Source organism: Bolinopsis microptera, chromosome 3 (assembly GCF_026151205.1).
Source record: "Bolinopsis microptera isolate Bmic1 chromosome 3, MBARI_Bmic_1.0, whole genome shotgun sequence".
Classification (NCBI taxonomy): Eukaryota; Metazoa; Ctenophora; class Tentaculata; order Lobata; family Bolinopsidae; genus Bolinopsis; species Bolinopsis microptera.
In genome coordinates this window covers 584,720-605,450 of record NC_087074.1, presented here as the reverse complement: position 1 = coordinate 605,450, position 20,731 = coordinate 584,720, and the positions used below count along the sequence as shown (strand labels likewise).

The 20,731-nt window shown below is 35.8% G+C and overlaps 1 protein-coding gene across 1 annotated transcript in view; it reads left to right on the top strand.

Moving 5' to 3' along the window:
- The window catches only part of LOC134813018 (homogentisate 1,2-dioxygenase-like), a 49,832-nt gene that overhangs the window by 7,497 nt on the left and 21,604 nt on the right, over nucleotides 1–20,731 (top strand). Inside the window, exons 3-6 of the mRNA XM_063820683.1 lie at nucleotides 4,784–4,950; nucleotides 5,206–5,311; nucleotides 6,461–6,514; nucleotides 7,927–8,018. Coding sequence (XP_063676753.1) covers nucleotides 4,784–4,950; nucleotides 5,206–5,311; nucleotides 6,461–6,514; nucleotides 7,927–8,018 — 419 coding nt within the window. The remainder of the gene's footprint in view (nucleotides 1–4,783; nucleotides 4,951–5,205; nucleotides 5,312–6,460; nucleotides 6,515–7,926; nucleotides 8,019–20,731) is intronic.

Genomic DNA, 20,731 nt, shown 5'->3' with positions numbered 1-20,731 from the left:
AGGGTACCCTATCTAATACAATATAACATTATCTAGCAGGGTACCCTATCTAATACAATATAACATTATCTAGCAGGGTACCCTATCTAATACAATATAACATTATCTAGCAGGGTACCCTATCTAATACAATATAACATTATCTAGCAGGGTACCCTATCTAATACAATATAACATTATCTAGCAGGGTACCCTATCTAATACAATATAACATTATCTAGCAGGGTACCCTATCTAATACAATATAACATTATCTAGCAGGGTACCCTATCTAATACAATATAACATTATCTAGCAGGGTACCCTATCTAATACAATATAACATTATCTAGCAGGGTACCCTATCTAATACAATATAACATTATCTAGCAGGGTACCCTATCTAATACAATATAACATTATCTAGCAGGGTACCCTATCTAATACAATATAACATTATCTAGCAGGGTACCCTATCTAATACAATATAACATTATCTAGCAGGGTACCCTATCTAATACAATATAACATTATCTAGCAGGGTACCCTATCTAATACAATATAACATTATCTAGCAGGGTACCCTATCTAATACAATATAACATTATCTAGCAGGGTACCCTATCTAATACAATATAACATTATCTAGCAGGGTACCCTATCTAATACAATATAACATTATCTAGCAGGGTACCCTATCTAATACAATATAACATTATCTAGCAGGGTACCCTATCTAATACAATATAACATTATCTAGCAGGGTACCCTATCTAATACAATATAACATTATCTAGCAGGGTACCCTATCTAATACAATATAACATTATCTAGCAGGGTACCCTATCTAATACAATATAACATTATCTAGCAGGGTACCCTATCTAATACAATATAACATTATCTAGCAGGGTACCCTATCTAATACAATATAACATTATCTAGCAGGGTACCCTATCTAATACAATATAACATTATCTAGCAGGGTACCCTATCTAATACAATATAACATTATCTAGCAGGGTACCCTATCTAATACAATATAACATTATCTAGCAGGGTACCCTATCTAATACAATATAACATTATCTAGCAGGGTACCCTATCTAATACAATATAACATTATCTAGCAGGGTACCCTATCTAATACAATATAACATTATCTAGCAGGGTACCCTATCTAATACAATATAACATTATCTAGCAGGGTACCCTATCTAATACAATATAACATTATCTAGCAGGGTACCCTATCTAATACAATATAACATTATCTAGCAGGGTACCCTATCTAATACAATATAACATTATCTAGCAGGGTACCCTATCTAATACAATATAACATTATCTAGCAGGGTACCCTATCTAATACAATATAACATTATCTAGCAGGGTACCCTATCTAATACAATATAACATTATCTAGCAGGGTACCCTATCTAATACAATATAACATTATCTAGCAGGGTACCCTATCTAATACAATATAACATTATCTAGCAGGGTACCCTATCTAATACAATATAACATTATCTAGCAGGGTACCCTATCTAATACAATATAACATTATCTAGCAGGGTACCCTATCTAATACAATATAACATTATCTAGCAGGGTACCCTATCTAATACAATATAACATTATCTAGCAGGGTACCCTATCTAATACAATATAACATTATCTAGCAGGGTACCCTATCTAATACAATATAACATTATCTAGCAGGGTACCCTATCTAATACAATATAACATTATCTAGCAGGGTACCCTATCTAATACAATATAACATTATCTAGCAGGGTACCCTATCTAATACAATATAACATTATCTAGCAGGGTACCCTATCTAATACAATATAACATTATCTAGCAGGGTACCCTATCTAATACAATATAACATTATCTAGCAGGGTACCCTATCTAATACAATATAACATTATCTAGCAGGGTACCCTATCTAATACAATATAACATTATCTAGCAGGGTACCCTATCTAATACAATATAACATTATCTAGCAGGGTACCCTATCTAATACAATATAACATTATCTAGCAGGGTACCCTATCTAATACAATATAACATTATCTAGCAGGGTACCCTATCTAATACAATATAACATTATCTAGCAGGGTACCCTATCTAATACAATATAACATTATCTAGCAGGGTACCCTATCTAATACAATATAACATTATCTAGCAGGGTACCCTATCTAATACAATATAACATTATCTAGCGGGGTACCCTATCTAATACAATATAACATTATCTAGCAGGGTACCCTATCTAATACAATATAACATTATCTAGCAGGGTACCCTATCTAATACAATATAACATTATCTAGCAGGGTACCCTATCTAATACAATATAACATTATCTAGCAGGGTACCCTATCTAATACAATATAACATTATCTAGCAGGGTACCCTATCTAATACAATATAACATTATCTAGCAGGGTACCCTATCTAATACAATATAACATTATCTAGCAGGGTACCCTATCTAATACAATATAACATTATCTAGCAGGGTACCCTATCTAATACAATATAACATTATCTAGCAGGGTACCCTATCTAATACAATATAACATTATCTAATATAGCCCTGCTGAACAATAACACCCAAATATTCAATAATCCCTAAATTTATGCAAAATATTACTGATGCAAGGCTCAAACAACAAAATACGTCGAAAATATTTAAAGTGATGAAGTAAAACACCTTCGCTTCATCACGTTTATATAATATATATATTATGTATATAATAATATAACACTGTAACTTTTAAACAGTCAACAGTAAACATGTGTCACACAATAAACATAGCTAACAGTACCTTGCCAGGGAGGGTACGAGTACACACTAAACATAGCTAACAGTACATTGCCAGGGAGGGTACGAGTGTCGAGTACACAGTAAACATAGCTAACAGTACCTTGCCAGGGAGGGTACGAGTACACACTAAACATAGCTAACAGTACCTTGCCAGGGAGGGTACGAGTACACAGTAAACATAGCTAACAGTACCTTGCCAGGGAGGGTAAGAGTACACACTAAACTTAGACTAGACTTAGTACACACTAGACTTTCTAACAGGAAGAACATTTCGCGTCAGGGTTGGATCATCATTTTCTAGAGTCTTTGCTGTAACATCCGGGGTCCCTCAAGGAACCGTGCTGGGCCCCCTGCTCTTCCTGCTCTTCATAAATGATCTCCCTGATGGAATTGAGAGCTTCGTATCACTCTTTGCTGACGATCTTAAGCTAGTAACGAGCACAGCTAAGCACAGTGTTGCACAAGATGATATACTGAAACTCAATGCGTGGGAGAAGGAATGGCTCCTAAGATTCAATGTGAAGGATGGCAAGTGTAAGGTTCTACATATTGGGCGTAACAATCCAATGCATGAGTACTTCATGAATGGGGAATGCCTCCCCCAAGTGAAGTCAGAAAAGGATCTTGGAGTTCTAACTACCAGAAACCTGGACTGGAGTGACCATATAGATAAGTCCGTGAAAAAAGCAAAGTCTGTTATAGGCTGGATCAAACGAAGCTTGATCTGCCGTAACAAATTTGTTATGCTAAATGTCTACAGAACTCTAGTTCGACCTCACATCGAATACGCTGTGCAAGTGTGGAATCTACCAGCAGAGCACGGAAACTGGAGGACTATTAAGAAGATAGAAGATGTTCAAAGAGAATTTACACGAATAATCGACGGGATTGGTATCCTACCATACGACGAGAGACTGAGAATCCTCCAGTTAACAACACTACTGGAGCGCCGTATGAGGGGTGATCTTATTGAAACCTTTAAAATAACGACGGGTAAAGTGGACTATGGACAAGATCTTTTCAGGATATCACGTAGTGGTACCAAGATCCTAAAAGATAAAAGAGGAAATCAGGTCCTCAGTAACCGGGTTGCCAATTACTGGAACAAAGTACCAAGTTCGGTTAAAGAAGCCAGTTCAGTAGACGCATTCAAAGCTCGACTTCAATGTTATAAAACTGAACTGATAGCGAGTGGAGCATCGTCAAAGGGTCACTTCTGGGATCTCAGCGAAACCTTGATGTCAAAAATAAATACATGTGAGCATGATTCATATGCATATTTCATGTCTAATAACCCATTGATTGCTAAATACCGAGGAATCAATGTATCTTGATTAATAAATTCAGAACTACATGTTAACGTCCTTAAAATAATTAATCATTACATGTTCCGGATAGGAACATTTTTCTTTTTGAAAATATTGTGCGAACTGCAATAGCGTAGAGTGCAGTTGGGTTTCAAGTTTTGTCGAGATGGCTATGTGGCCATAATCCTATTATTATTATTATTATTATAGCTAACAGTACATTGCCAGGGAGGGTACGAGTGTCGAGTACACAGTAAACATAGCTAACAGTACCTTGCCAGGGAGGGTACGAGTACACAGTAAACATAGCTAACAGTACCTTGCCAGGGAGGGTACGAGTACACAGTAAACATAGCTAACAGTACCTTGCCAGGGAGGGTAAGAGTACACACTAAACATAGCTAACAGTACTTTGCCAGTGAGGGTACGAGTACACAGTAAACATAGCTAACAGTACCTTGCCAGGGAGGGTACGAGTACACAGTAAACATAGCTAACAGTACCTTGCCAGGGAGGGTACGAGTACACAGTAAACATAGCTAACAGTACCTTGCCAGGGAGGGTACGAGTACACAGTAAACATAGCTAACAGTACCTTGCCAGGGAGGGTACGAGTACACAGTAAACATAGCTAACAGTACCTTGCCAGGGAGGGTACGAGTACATGAGCGGGTTTGGGAACGAGTTTGCGTCAGAGTGTTTACCAGGAGCACTGCCGGAGGGACAGAACAACCCTCAGCGCTGTCCGTACGGGCTGTACGCTGAGCAGCTGTCCGGAACTGCATTCACTGCACCTCGTGAGACCAACCAACGCACGTGAGTCTACCAGGCTTGTCATTATGTTGCTATTTTTATTTTGTTTGAGGTTTGTTCGTAAGAATAAGCTACTTCATTTTATTATATCCGTTTGTCGTTCGGAAGATGTTGTTCTGCATGTATGGCCATAAAACGGTTACTTTATTATAATTTTATCATAAAACAATGGCATTATTAGGGTAATTAGTCGAGCGAATCAATAAGATATTGTCACAACTTTTGCCTGTAATTTATTGCAATCTTACAACATGACAGGTGGTTGTATAGAATAAGACCTTCAGTAAAGCACTACCCGTACCAAGAGGAGGAGGCGGGACACTTCACCAGCGACTTTAAGGACGTACCTGTCACTCCCAAACAGGTGTAGTGTTGTTTAGTGTTGTTTAGTGTTGCTTAGTGTTGTTTAGTGTTGTTTAGTGTTGTTTAGTGTTGTTTGGTGTTGTTTAGTGTTGTAGTGTTGTTTAGTGTTGTAGTGTTGTTTAGTGTTGTTTAGTGTTGCTTAGTGTTGTTTAGTGTTGTTTAGTGTTGTTTAGTGTTGTTTAGTTTTGTTAAGTTTTGTTTAGTGTTGTTTAGTTTTGTTTAGTGTTGTTTGGTGTTGTTTAGTGTTGTTTAGTGTTGTTTAGTGTTGTTTAGTTTTGTTAAGTTTTGTTTAGTGTTGTTTAGTTTTGTTTAGTGTTGTTTGGTGTTGTTTAGTGTTGTTTAGTGTTGTTTAGTGTTGTTTAGTGTTGTTTAGTGTTGTTTAGTTTTGTTAAGTTTTGTTTAGTGTTGTTTAGTTTTGTTTAGTGTTGTTTGGTGTTGTTTAGTGTTGTTTAGTGTTGTTTGGTGTTGTTTAGTGTTGTTTAGTGTTGTTTGGTGTTGTTTAGTGTTGTTTAGTGTTGTTTAGTGTTGTTTAGTGTTGTTTAGTGTTGTTTAGTGTTGTTTAGTGTTGTTTAGTTTTGTTAAGTTTTGTTTAGTGTTGTTTAGTTTTGTTTAGTGTTGTTTGGTGTTGTTTAGTGTTGTTTAGTGTTGTTTGGTGTTGTTTAGTGTTGTTTAGTGTTGTTTAGTGTTGTTTAGTGTTGTTTAGTGTTGTTTACACAGGTGTTAAAGATGATGCTTTCTTATTGACCCGGATAATCTTCGGTACCTTATGTTAAAATTACGGTCCTGATACTTTGCCAGCTATGCTTTGCCACATGCGTGCAAGCATATGTCAAAACTCAGGATTAAGCATCAAGATTTGTGGTCTTGCAAATAGTAAATAATTAAGTTTCTTCGAATCAGAATAAAAAATAGACAAGTAGACATTATGGCTCTAGAAAATTTGATGTCAAAATAAAGTCCAGACGTAAAAGTTTAGCATTATGGAATATTATGTAGACAATTCAGCAGTACAGACTAAACAGTGCGTTTATTCGGGCACGGTAGGGCATGTTACTTTATGTGACCAAATTCCCAGTCATAGCGTCAATTCTAATACTGAATACTTGAAATAATTGTTTGATGAAGTTTGGAAATACTTTTTCAATTTCAGCTGCGATGGAAACCGTTCGATTTGCCTGCTGCTGACCGAGTTGATTTCGTGAAGGTAGGCGATGTTTTATCTATATAGTGTACTGTCAATAATCATAGAGAATTTCATGGAGTCGAACAATAAACTATATTATATAGAGCTATTATCCTTTTACTAAGCTTGTTGGGTGAAAAGTAAAAGGAATGCAATAAAAGTTGCACTAAAGGTATAAATATAACAAGAGAAGCAAGCACTGGGAATGTGGGGTTTAAAACAGTGCAAATAATAATATATATTATAATATTATAATATTATAATATTATAATATTATAATATTATAATATTATAATATTATAATATTATAATATTATAATATTATAATATTATAATATTATAATATTATAATATTATAATATTATAATATTATAATATTATAATATTATAATATTATAATATTATAATATTATAATATTATAATAATATAAAGCACACTGTGAAAAGCTGGCTGCTTGACATTACAAGACAGTTATACTAGAAAGCTATACTAGGCCTGCTTTTCTCAACTGTGGTATAATAAGAAGTTTCTTCTACAGAATATGTAAACGGCTCTTATATCTCTATATCCTATAAAATGTCTATTTTATGTTCTGTTTCCCTTATACTACAATGTCAAATGTCAATACATCAGGTGAGAGCTGAACCTCTATATAAAGTAGGTTGACTCAGTCGAGAGCTGAACCTCTATTATATTTAAAGTAGGTTGACTCAGTCGAGAGCTGAACCTCTATTATATTTAAAGTAGGTTGACTCAGTCGAGAGCTGAACCTCTATTATATTTAAAGTAGGTTGACTCAGTCGAGAGCTGAACCTCTATTATATTTAAAGTAGGTTGACTCAGTCGAGACTCGAGAGCTGAACCTCTATTATATTTAAAGTAGGTTGACTCAGTCGAGAGCTGAACCTCTATTATATTTAAAGTAGGTTAACTCAGTCGAGAGCTCAACCTCTATTATATTTAAAGTAGGTTGACTCAGTCGAGAGCTGAACCTCTATTATATTTAAAGTAGGTTGACTCAGTCGAGAGCTGAACCTCTATTATATTTAAAGTAGGTTAACTCAGTCGAGAGCTGAACCTCTATTATATTTAAAGTAGGTTGACTCAGTCGAGAGCTGAACCTCTATTATATTTAAAGTAGGTTGACTCAGTCGAGAGCTGAACCTCTATTATATTTAAAGTAGGTTAACTCAGTCGAGAGCTGAACCTCTATTATATTTAAAGTAGGTTGACTCAGTCGAGAGCTGAACCTCTATTATATTTAAAATAGGTTGACTCAGTCGAGAGCTGAACCTCTATTATATTTAAAGTAGGTTAACTCAGTCGAGAGCTGAACCTCTATTATATTTAAAGTAGGTTGACTCTAAAGTAACACTCACCCGTGAATTGTTTATACTTTAGGTATCCAAACATTTAACAGTTATAACCCCAGGGTATACACACGTTGGGAGGGGCTGGGGACCCGTGTACTCGATACGGGGCTGCTATACATATCTACACCTGCAACTCCAGTATGGCTAACAAGTATGTACATTGTACTGATATATTATTATGTACTATACCTAGTGCTATGTTATACTAGATACATTCTACTGCAATATATTATGTACTATACCTAGTGCTATGTTATACTAGATACGTTGTACTGATATATTATTACATATCTACATCTGCAACTCCAGTATGGCTAACAAGTATGTACTGTTATATTATTACATATCTACATCTGCAACTCCAGTATGGCTAACAAGTATGTACTGTTATATTATTACATATCTACATCTGCAACTCCAGTATGGCTAACAAGTATGTACTGATATATTATTACATATCTACATCTGCAACTCCAGTATGGCTAACAAGTATGTACTGATATAATATTACATATCTACATCTGCAACTCCAGTATGGCTAACAAGTATGTACTGTTATATTATTACATATCTACATCTGCAACTCCAGTATGGCTAACAAGTATGTACTGATATATTATTACATATCTACATCTGCAACTCCAGTATGGCTAACAAGTATGTACTGATATATTATTACATATCTACATCTGCAACTCCAGTATGGCTAACAAGTATGTACTGCAATATTATTACATATCTACATCTGCAACTCCAGTATGGCTAACAAGTATGTACTGTTATATTATACATTTATCACATGCCTTCTCATGCGATATCAAAACTTTCGCCCACGAGGCTTGCCGAGTTAGCGAAAGTTTCGATATTTCCCGAGGCTTGCCGAGGGTTATATCGACATTTTCAATCACGAGGCTTGCCGAGTTTTGAAAATGTTGATATCGCATGAGAAGGCATGTGATTAATGTTTTATCACACTTTCTTTGGAGCCAAATTTGGCCGGAAAGCAGAATTTGATCAAACGTTAGTTATAAATCTCACCAAAGCAAACTAGACATGTCGAACTTATAATTTATGTTTATAATGTCCAAGCTATATATAGCTCTCGATGAGTTATTATTTCAGATATCGAAGATACAATACGTACAATTAAGATCTCACGTGCTCATCACATTTATGACACAGTGAATGCTGTATGCCGCGCCCAATTTGCTTTATACAGATAAGTGATACGTAGTGCATTGAATATTAATATGTTTATCGACCATGGGACTTGTACTTATTGGCGTCTAGAATATTCCGCCACGAGCGCGTTTGATACGTAATTATTACATCCTGCAAATCAATCGATGTTTGGTGATTCTAATACTTTATTTCTATTAGATATTTTTGGAGTCATTAAAACTGTAGATGTATGATGTATAGAACATCCGTTTAAGCGTTGATTATACATCACAGTCCTTATCGTATAATCTGTATCTGCGATAAGGTGAAAGTATTTCCTAGTTCTTGTATTTAAATAGAGTTGTGGAGCTATAATTAGTGTCTATAATCTATCAGTCCACATTATACACCACACGCCCTAATTCACATCAAAAATGTTATCGTCCGTTTTGATTCTTGACTGTCTGTTATTTCAGAATGATTTAATTAATGCAACTTGTAATCGTTGACTTAAAATTTTATCGAGTATAGTAGCTACTTAGTTCTTAGTCAGTATTCATCTTTACTTGCCATTATTTGCCATTATTTGGAGCCAAATTTGGCCGGGAAAGCAGAATTTGATCAAACGTTAGTTATAAATCTCGCCAAAGCAAACTAGACATGTCGAACTTATTTATGTTTATAATGTCCAAGCTATATATAGCTCTCGATCATGAGTTAGTATTTCAGATATCGAAGATACAATACGTACAATTAAGATCTTACGTGCTCATCACATTTATGACACAGTGAATGCTGTATGCCGCGCCCAATTTGCTTTATACAGATAAGTGATACGTAGTGCATTGAATATTAATATGTTTATCGACCATGGGACTTGTACTTATTGGCGTCTAGAATATTCCGCCACGAGCGCGTTTGATACGTAATTATTACATCCTGCAAATCAATCGATGTTTGGTGATTCTAATACTTTATTTCTATTAGATATTTTTGGAGTCATTAAAACTGTAGATGTATGATGTATAGAACATCCGTTTAAGCGTTGATTATACATCACAGTCCTTATCGTATAATCTGTATCTGCGATAAGGTGAAAGAATTTCCTAGTTCTTGTATTTGAATAGAGCTGCAGTGGGCTATTTATCAGTCCACATTATACACTACACACCCTAATTTACATGAACAATATCATCGTCCGTCTTGATTCTTGATTGTCTGTTATTTCAGAATGATTTAATCAATGCAACTTGTAATCGTTGACTTAGAATTTTATCGAGTATAGTAGCTACTTAGTTCTTAGTCAGTATTCATCTTTACTTGCCATTATTTGCCATAATCTGCTTCGCTAGAAATCATCTGAACTGGAAATTATCAGAACAGTTGTAATAATTAAATGTATCTCTTCAACATTTTAGAACGCAGTACTCCACCAGCCTATAACCACCCTGGTCATGGCCAGGTAGTTCACCCGTACTGTTACCAATATTGAATTGGTCTAAAGAATGGCAGCACATTAATCATCGGACCTGTTTGCCACAGTGCCCAGACTGATTTATAACCACTAACCAGATTAGCTGATTAAGTTACGTCATTCGTCGCTTGATATATTTATATAGATAATATATTTTATAGGATGTTTTTATTGCACTTATTTGCACTAACTAAAATTCAAACTGGTCCTGGGATAGAATTTTCGCTCTTTATTGTACAGAATCTATAAATCTCTTTATCAGTCTGTTTATAGATCAGCCACGAATTTCGCAAGCTAATCTAGGCGAAACCGGTTTGGAAAAGCCTAGTTTAATTTCTGCACAATTTCTATATGGAATATGGCTCAAAGAAGGGATCAGAGGGGGTTAAAATTGAGGTCTGAAATGGCTGAAATCTGGCTTTGTTTTGTGTGTTTTCTTCGTTCGAATTAATCAAACATCGTTTAGTGTTTACTGTTTTTTGTGAGGGTGACTGTAGTTTGTTCTAACACTTCCTTTTTAATTTCAAGTAAGCGATTAAGGAAATTAATAAGCCTGATTGATTGTATCGCTGACAAGTACCAAAACTTTGTGCAACTTTCAAGTCTGCTTGTAAACTTTGATCTCGTTTTCAGTAACCTTAAGTCATTTAAAGCTCGTACAAGCCAGGAAGTTTTTACTTAGTTTCATCATCCGAAGCCTAATTAGACTTTGAACTATGAAGTGCAGTAAAAAAGGAACAGCTTAAAAAAGTTTTACAACAAAAAATTTTATTTCGCTTGACACATCTCAAACGCAAGGAAATATTTTTAAAACCAGGTATAGATATAAATTTTTCCCGATCCTGGAAATTTCATCTGATCATTGCATTTACGGTCATAGACTACTTCAGGTTGTTGATTTAAATCTTTATTTAAATCAGTACCTCACAGTAGTAGAACAGTTGTTGAGAGTGGGCTCCTTGTTCCTATGGGAATATCGGGCTCTCTCTGAGCAACTGATTGATATTTCATGCCCCCGGGTGAGAGCCAGTGCTCCCCAACGGGGCATGTAATATCAATTCTGCTTTCCTGCCAAATTTGGCTCGAAAGTGTGATAATATACATTTATCACATGCCTTCTCATGCGATATCAAAACTTTCGCCCACGAGGCTTGCCGAGTTAGCGAAAGTTTCGATATTTCCCGAGGCTTGCCGAGGGTTATATCGACATTTTCAATCACGAGGCTTGCCGAGTTTTGAAAATGTTGATATCGCATGAGAAGGCATGTGATTAATGTTTTATCACACTTTCTTTGGAGCCAAATTTGGCCGGAAAGCAGAATTTGATCAAACGTTAGTTATAAATCTCACCAAAGCAAACTAGACATGTCGAACTTATAATTTATGTTTATAATGTCCAAGCTATATATAGCTCTCGATGAGTTATTATTTCAGATATCGAAGATACAATACGTACAATTAAGATCTCACGTGCTCATCACATTTATGACACAGTGAATGCTGTATGCCGCGCCCAATTTGCTTTATACAGATAAGTGATACGTAGTGCATTGAATATTAATATGTTTATCGACCATGGGACTTGTACTTATTGGCGTCTAGAATATTCCGCCACGAGCGCGTTTGATACGTAATTATTACATCCTGCAAATCAATCGATGTTTGGTGATTCTAATACTTTATTTCTATTAGATATTTTTGGAGTCATTAAAACTGTAGATGTATGATGTATAGAACATCCGTTTAAGCGTTGATTATACATCACAGTCCTTATCGTATAATCTGTATCTGCGATAAGGTGAAAGTATTTCCTAGTTCTTGTATTTAAATAGAGTTGTGGAGCTATAATTAGTGTCTATAATCTATCAGTCCACATTATACACCACACGCCCTAATTCACATCAAAAATGTTATCGTCCGTTTTGATTCTTGACTGTCTGTTATTTCAGAATGATTTAATTAATGCAACTTGTAATCGTTGACTTAAAATTTTATCGAGTATAGTAGCTACTTAGTTCTTAGTCAGTATTCATCTTTACTTGCCATTATTTGCCATTATTTGGAGCCAAATTTGGCCGGGAAAGCAGAATTTGATCAAACGTTAGTTATAAATCTCGCCAAAGCAAACTAGACATGTCGAACTTATTTATGTTTATAATGTCCAAGCTATATATAGCTCTCGATCATGAGTTAGTATTTCAGATATCGAAGATACAATACGTACAATTAAGATCTTACGTGCTCATCACATTTATGACACAGTGAATGCTGTATGCCGCGCCCAATTTGCTTTATACAGATAAGTGATACGTAGTGCATTGAATATTAATATGTTTATCGACCATGGGACTTGTACTTATTGGCGTCTAGAATATTCCGCCACGAGCGCGTTTGATACGTAATTATTACATCCTGCAAATCAATCGATGTTTGGTGATTCTAATACTTTATTTCTATTAGATATTTTTGGAGTCATTAAAACTGTAGATGTATGATGTATAGAACATCCGTTTAAGCGTTGATTATACATCACAGTCCTTATCGTATAATCTGTATCTGCGATAAGGTGAAAGAATTTCCTAGTTCTTGTATTTGAATAGAGCTGCAGTGGGCTATTTATCAGTCCACATTATACACTACACACCCTAATTTACATGAACAATATCATCGTCCGTCTTGATTCTTGATTGTCTGTTATTTCAGAATGATTTAATCAATGCAACTTGTAATCGTTGACTTAGAATTTTATCGAGTATAGTAGCTACTTAGTTCTTAGTCAGTATTCATCTTTACTTGCCATTATTTGCCATAATCTGCTTCGCTAGAAATCATCTGAACTGGAAATTATCAGAACAGTTGTAATAATTAAATGTATCTCTTCAACATTTTAGAACGCAGTACTCCACCAGCCTATAACCACCCTGGTCATGGCCAGGTAGTTCACCCGTACTGTTACCAATATTGAATTGGTCTAAAGAATGGCAGCACATTAATCATCGGACCTGTTTGCCACAGTGCCCAGACTGATTTATAACCACTAACCAGATTAGCTGATTAAGTTACGTCATTCGTCGCTTGATATATTTATATAGATAATATATTTTATAGGATGTTTTTATTGCACTTATTTGCACTAACTAAAATTCAAACTGGTCCTGGGATAGAATTTTCGCTCTTTATTGTACAGAATCTATAAATCTCTTTATCAGTCTGTTTATAGATCAGCCACGAATTTCGCAAGCTAATCTAGGCGAAACCGGTTTGGAAAAGCCTAGTTTAATTTCTGCACAATTTCTATATGGAATATGGCTCAAAGAAGGGATCAGAGGGGGTTAAAATTGAGGTCTGAAATGGCTGAAATCTGGCTTTGTTTTGTGTGTTTTCTTCGTTCGAATTAATCAAACATCGTTTAGTGTTTACTGTTTTTTGTGAGGGTGACTGTAGTTTGTTCTAACACTTCCTTTTTAATTTCAAGTAAGCGATTAAGGAAATTAATAAGCCTGATTGATTGTATCGCTGACAAGTACCAAAACTTTGTGCAACTTTCAAGTCTGCTTGTAAACTTTGATCTCGTTTTCAGTAACCTTAAGTCATTTAAAGCTCGTACAAGCCAGGAAGTTTTTACTTAGTTTCATCATCCGAAGCCTAATTAGACTTTGAACTATGAAGTGCAGTAAAAAAGGAACAGCTTAAAAAAGTTTTACAACAAAAAATTTTATTTCGCTTGACACATCTCAAACGCAAGGAAATATTTTTAAAACCAGGTATAGATATAAATTTTTCCCGATCCTGGAAATTTCATCTGATCATTGCATTTACGGTCATAGACTACTTCAGGTTGTTGATTTAAATCTTTATTTAAATCAGTACCTCACAGTAGTAGAACAGTTGTTGAGAGTGGGCTCCTTGTTCCTATGGGAATATCGGGCTCTCTCTGAGCAACTGATTGATATTTCATGCCCCCGGGTGAGAGCCAGTGCTCCCCAACGGGGCATGTAATATCAATTCTGCTTTCCTGCCAAATTTGGCTCGAAAGTGTGATAATATTACATATCTACATCTGCAACTCCAGTATGGCTAACAAGTATGTACTGATATAATATTACATATCTACATCTGCAACTCCAGTATGGCTAACAAGTATGTACTGATATATTATTACATATCTACACCTGCAACTCCAGTATGGCTAACAAGTATGTACTGTTATATTATTACATATCTACACCTGCAACTCCAGTATGGCTAACAAGTATGTACATTGTACTGATATATTATTATGTACTATACCTAGTGCTATGCAATATATTATGTACTATACCTAGTGTTATGTTATACTAGATACGTTGTACGTGGTTAAGCGAATAGAATTATTTACAGAAATATGACACACCCTGGCTAGTGGCTAGTAGCTAGTGGCTAGTAGCTAGTGGCTAGTGGCTAGTGGCTAGTGGCTAGTGGCTAGTGGCTAGTGGCTAGTGGCTAGTGGCTAGTGGCTAGTGGTGTGAAGAACAAATGGGGCTGAGATGGAAATTTGTACATACCTTGATAATTTATATATTATATATAATATATATATTACAACTGGTTTTCTTCTCTTATATATATATATACTGCGACATAATATAGAAGCATTTCATAGAAAGATAGAAGTATGAGAATCTTATTGAAAATGTTCATCCTGGGTTTCGGAAACTAACAGTGTAGTGTGCACGTGACTGTGCACGTGACTGTGTGCACGTGACAGTGTGCACGTGACGTTTTAGTGGTTCGAGGAATATCAATATCATACACTTTTGTAAGCAATTTGTTCACGGCCTGTTATCATTTCAGCCGACCTGATATATATATATCACTGTTCGATTAGACCAGTTCAAATACAAAGCAATGATTTCAACTACAGATAAAGTTTAACTGACCTAAAAACTACGACACAACTGAGGATTAAAACGCACTGTTTGCGCGTACTCAGGATTAAAACGCACTGTTTGCCCGTACAACTCAGGATTAAAACGCACTGTTTGCCCGTACAACATCCTTCAAAGCTGCTACCGACAAACAACGTAACTGAGTGACAAGTCACAATGAATTAGCAAATTTTCAAAAAGAAGCCGTCTGCTAGTAAATAGTTTGGTGTATTTTTATGTAGCCTCCGGAGAGTGTGAAGTCTCCGGGGAGACCTAGATCTTTCTAACAGTATCACAGTGTCTCACTTCACACTTCACACTTCACAGTGTCACAGTGTCACACTTCATAGTGTCACAGTGTCACAGTGTCACAGTGTCACACTTCATAATATCATAGTGCCACAGTGTCATAGTGTCACAGTCTCACATTGTCACACTTCATAATATCATAGTGTCACAGTGTCACACTTCACACTTCATAGTGTCACATTGTCACAGTGTCACATTGTCACTGTGTCACAGTGTCACATTGTCAAAGTGTCACAGTGTCACAGTGTCACAGTGCCATAGTGTCACACATACCAAAAGAAAAGAGAGACGACACACAAAGTCACTGAGTACTGAGTACTGGTCTACACACGCTATCAAAAGAGATCGATAATACCGTTTACTACGCGACCGTAATACAAAGGAAGTTGTAAAGTTACTGGTATTTAGCATATTGGTATATTTAGCATATAGCCGACGTTGCTAGGCTACTGATCTGGTACACGAGCGAGTAGTAGTAGATCTGGTACATGGTTAGATTATGACTTGTAGTCAGGATATTTCTATTTTTATACATATCTTGTTATAGGTATTTCAATAACTATTCCAGATATTTTATGTACTGTTCTAATGAGTAAAGGCCAAAATACTAAGGCCTTAAAAACGAGATGCCAACTTGTTCGTTGTACAAAAAACACTGAAAATAAACTAAAGATAAACGCAGCGATTATCCCTTTAGAATATTTAGGATAAGTCCAGTATCCAGTGTCTCCTGTATCATGCTCATAACATTTGTCACACGTTATGTAATGGTGGTAGAGAATAGGTTGAGACAATTGAGAGTTAATTGAGAGTTAATATAGTTAATTGAAAGTTAATTGAAAGCTAATCGAAAGTTAATTAAATCGTATCATTCATTGATACATTGTTCAACTGTAGCCTAGATATACAGTATTATTGTTATAATAAGTAGCTAGATACTTAAAAGTGGTTCAAACCTCAAAGGAAAATGATAGGCAGAGCTCCTGCACAAAGAGGTTATTTGCTTGGTTACCTAAGTGTTAATATTAACACAATTACAACGAATTACGTTAATTAAGTAGCATTACTCAGTACCAAATTTATTCTGATTATTTGACTGAATTTGTCAATTAAGCGAAAGTATGACAGTTTTATAGTTAACCAGAAATTATAAACTCACAAAACTCTGAAAACTCTGTAAACTAGAAACGGCGAGCTGCGCAGCGGGGGGGGGGGGGGGATCAAAGTACCTGAGTCCTGACCCCCCCCCCCCCAGCCCCCTGCGAAGTGAACTATTGTTTACTGGAAATGATTGGTAGACATAGGACAGTGAAAATTATGACTTGTGTGGAATTGTCTAGGTCAGGAAATGATATGCGAAGAGAATTAACTTTACTAATACTACTACTACTATAAGAGAATTAACTTTACTACTACTACTACTACTACTATAAGAGAATTAACTTTAACATAACCTGCGTATAACTGCTAACAGTAAAATCAAAGTCAATCAATTATCTTTAAATTATCTATTTGTAAGCTGAAAGCTCTTTGGTAATTTCGGAAGTTTGAGCACTTGGATATGATTATGTCAGTAACTGTGCGCCAGAAAAAAAAATTCAGTTTATTCCTTAATTTAATGATAATGATATCTATATTGTTGTAATAAATCTTGAATTTCTCAAGACGCAGTCAGATTAATTAAATGTGATCTGATACATTATCATACTATTTTGATCACACCCAACTTGTAATGAGAGGAGGTCCTATTACAGGTCTCTGGCACACAACTATTTATAACACAGTACTACAAGGTATTTTCGGATTTTACTATTTATAACACTATTCACTATCAACTATATACACAGTATTTTCGAATTTTCTCCCGCGCCCCGATAATGAGCAGGATGCGGATAGTTTAGTAATGACTATTGACTATATGTACGAGCACAGAGAGTTCACCTCTCATATTCATGTATTATTCGTGTAATTATTAATTGCACATACTCCATAGCAACTTGTGTGTCTGGCAGAATTAGAATATATGCAACTCATGAATGAGTGGGTTTAATGAGGTATGCAATGCAAGTCACTCTAACCCTCACCATGTCTACAACAAAAATGGAACGCAAAAGCAAAGCGTCAAGCGGGAACAAGGGATAACGTTCTGCAGTACATTGAACATTGTGAGCCTATAGAAAAGGGTAGAAAATGACGTCAAAAACTTCTGAACGAACTCGCGCTCAACTTAGGTGTCAATAGGCGACTTAACAGAAACTTTAACCAACGCATAAATGAATAGCTGCAGTGGTTAAACTCTCACTTCGTCACTATCAAACTAAAGTTAAAGTTATAATGTCTTACGTGTATTACGTGTAAATATGTTTCACAACTACTGTGCTTGTAATTTGAATTACCGTAATCAGTATAGCGGGGGGCCCTCAGTATAGTAATTACCCTAATTAGCCTAGCAATTACCACAATGAGTATGGCAACTATTTTAAAAGGACTGTGAGTGTTTATTGAGCAGGTCACAGTATACCGTCGCACGGCGCTCCACGGTATGGTACGTGAGTTAAGATGTATAATCGCTTCATAACACAGAATAGGGAACACCGCATTCACCGCAAGTCTGAGAATAATCTAGAAAATATGATATAGAAGTCAATACGTTGTGATCTCGTTAAAACAGCACTAAAAACAATCACTGTACTCGAGAACTATGTGATAATTTCAACTGAAGTGTGGTGCTGACAATTAGATAGAAATATTTGCTTAATCGAGTTAGTACGTGTTAATTTTAATTGACTCGCTGCTGGAATGTTATGTGGAAGTGCAGAGCGTGTAAGAGAGCACGGGAAATGTAGATTATTAATTTTGACTTTGGGAAATGATTTTCATTAAATATTTTTGTTACTTATTCATCATTTAAGTACGAACTACGACACCAGAGAAGTAAGTGTGTTCCCAAGGTAACATTGAACTCCAAAAGCTACACTAATTTAATACGGTAAAGTATAGCTCAGAGCTTGTGAGCCCAAGTGGTTCACCTCCTCGGCAAAATTACAGGCAAATAAAGCCAGACAGGACAATGAAGCCAGACTAGAAAGTAGTAGTTTACAATGAAGCCAGACTAGAAAGTAGTAGTTTACAATGAAGCCAGACTAGAAAGTAGTAGTTTACAATGAAGCCAGACTAGAAAGTAGTAGTTTACAATGAAGCCAGACTAGAAAGTAGTAGTTTACAATGAAGCCAGACTAGAAAGTAGTAGTTTACAATGAAGCCAGACTAGAAAGTAGTAGTTTACAATGAAGCCAGACTAGAAAGTAGTAGTTTACAATGAAGCCAGACTAGAAAGTAGTAGTTTACAATGAAGCCAGACTAGAAAGTAGTAGTTTACAATGAAGCCAGACTAGAAAGTAGTAGTTTACAATGAAGCCAGACTAGAAAGTAGTAGTTTACAATGAAGCCAGACTAGAAAGTAGTAGTTTACAATGAAGCCAGACTAGAAAGTAGTAGTTTACAATGAAGCCAGACTAGAAAGTAGTAGTTTACAATGAAGCCAGACTAGAAAGTAGTAGTTTACAATGAAGCCAGACTAGAAAGTAGTAGTTTACAATGAAGCCAGACTAGAAAGTAGTAGTTTACAATGAAGCCAGACTAGAAAGTAGTAGTTTACAATGAAGCCAGACTAGAAAGTAGTAGTTTACAATGAAGCCAGACTAGAAAGTAGTAGTTTACAATGAAGCCAGACTAGAAAGTAGTAGTTTACAATGAAGCCAGACTAGAAACTAGTAGTTTATCATTGTGATAAAAGAAATATGATCAATGTAACTGTGAATACTGAAAAATCTACTGACCGTAAGACACATTTTCTTACTTCTCTATTGTTACCCTAACCACAAGAAATTATAAAATACAAGACTTGGAATCTGAGAAACCCGAGCAAGAACGACTTTCGGAGACAACCAACGTATTCTTTCACTGTGGTCACAATAGTAGTATTAGATAATTTGCAGTAACAAGAAAATACATATGGTTAAAATGAAATGATAACTTATTTTGGTCTGTTCGGACTACAAAATAATATAATCATATCAAGTCGACATATGTTAAGATACGATCTCTTGGGTGCTTCAAATATTTGATAATGTAATTAGATGTCTGAAAGATAACAGGGGTTTCCGATTACGTTCTAACTGTTGTTCAGCCTTTGTCTGTTTTTTATCCGCCAGTGTTGCTTTGCATCATCTCGGGGGGGGGGGGGGGGGGGATCATCTTCTATTTGGATTTGGAGCGTCTTGTTTGGTATCCTATGTATTTTGTTATTTCAGTAGTTTGGAAATTTACTTAAATTGCATTTATCTACCAATACTTATTAGCTATTTATATTATAATATCGAATTGGCAGCTACATTGGCTGTACTGTTAACTACAGGTTACTATTGGACTATCATATGGATTGTAAATGATTTACTGTAAATCAGTATGTGGATCATATGTGGATCATATGCCCGAAGACTGTAATGGATAACTCAAAAGATGGAAATGCCCAGCGAAACATGGGGTATTTCTGGATGGCAAAGTCGGTCGGTGAAGTCATTGGTGGAGTTTGTGCTTATATCTATTTTAATGATGTGACAAAAATATCCAAGACTAACAGGATAATAGTGTACAGTGTTTACTTACTTTAGGTTACTTTAGGTAGGTTCGGCAGGGATCGCTTCTGGACAACAGTATCAAGTACGTCCTCCAATCACTCCTGGCTTAGATCTTTTTGTAGAGTCCATTCCAGAAGAGAATTATCTGTGATGGCGGTGTACCCTTTTGTGGGCGGGGTATCCGGGAAGCCTTTGCTCTGGTGTCACAATGTTAGCGGCAATAACAGCTGCAGTTGGCATGTCTGAGGTAAAACATGGCAAGAATGGTCACGTACCATGTTTGCTCCGTCTCTATTTCCACTCCTACTGTTATACAATAATGACCGCTGTTCATGTGTGTTTATCTAGCTCACCGTGTTGTTGTGGTGTGAAC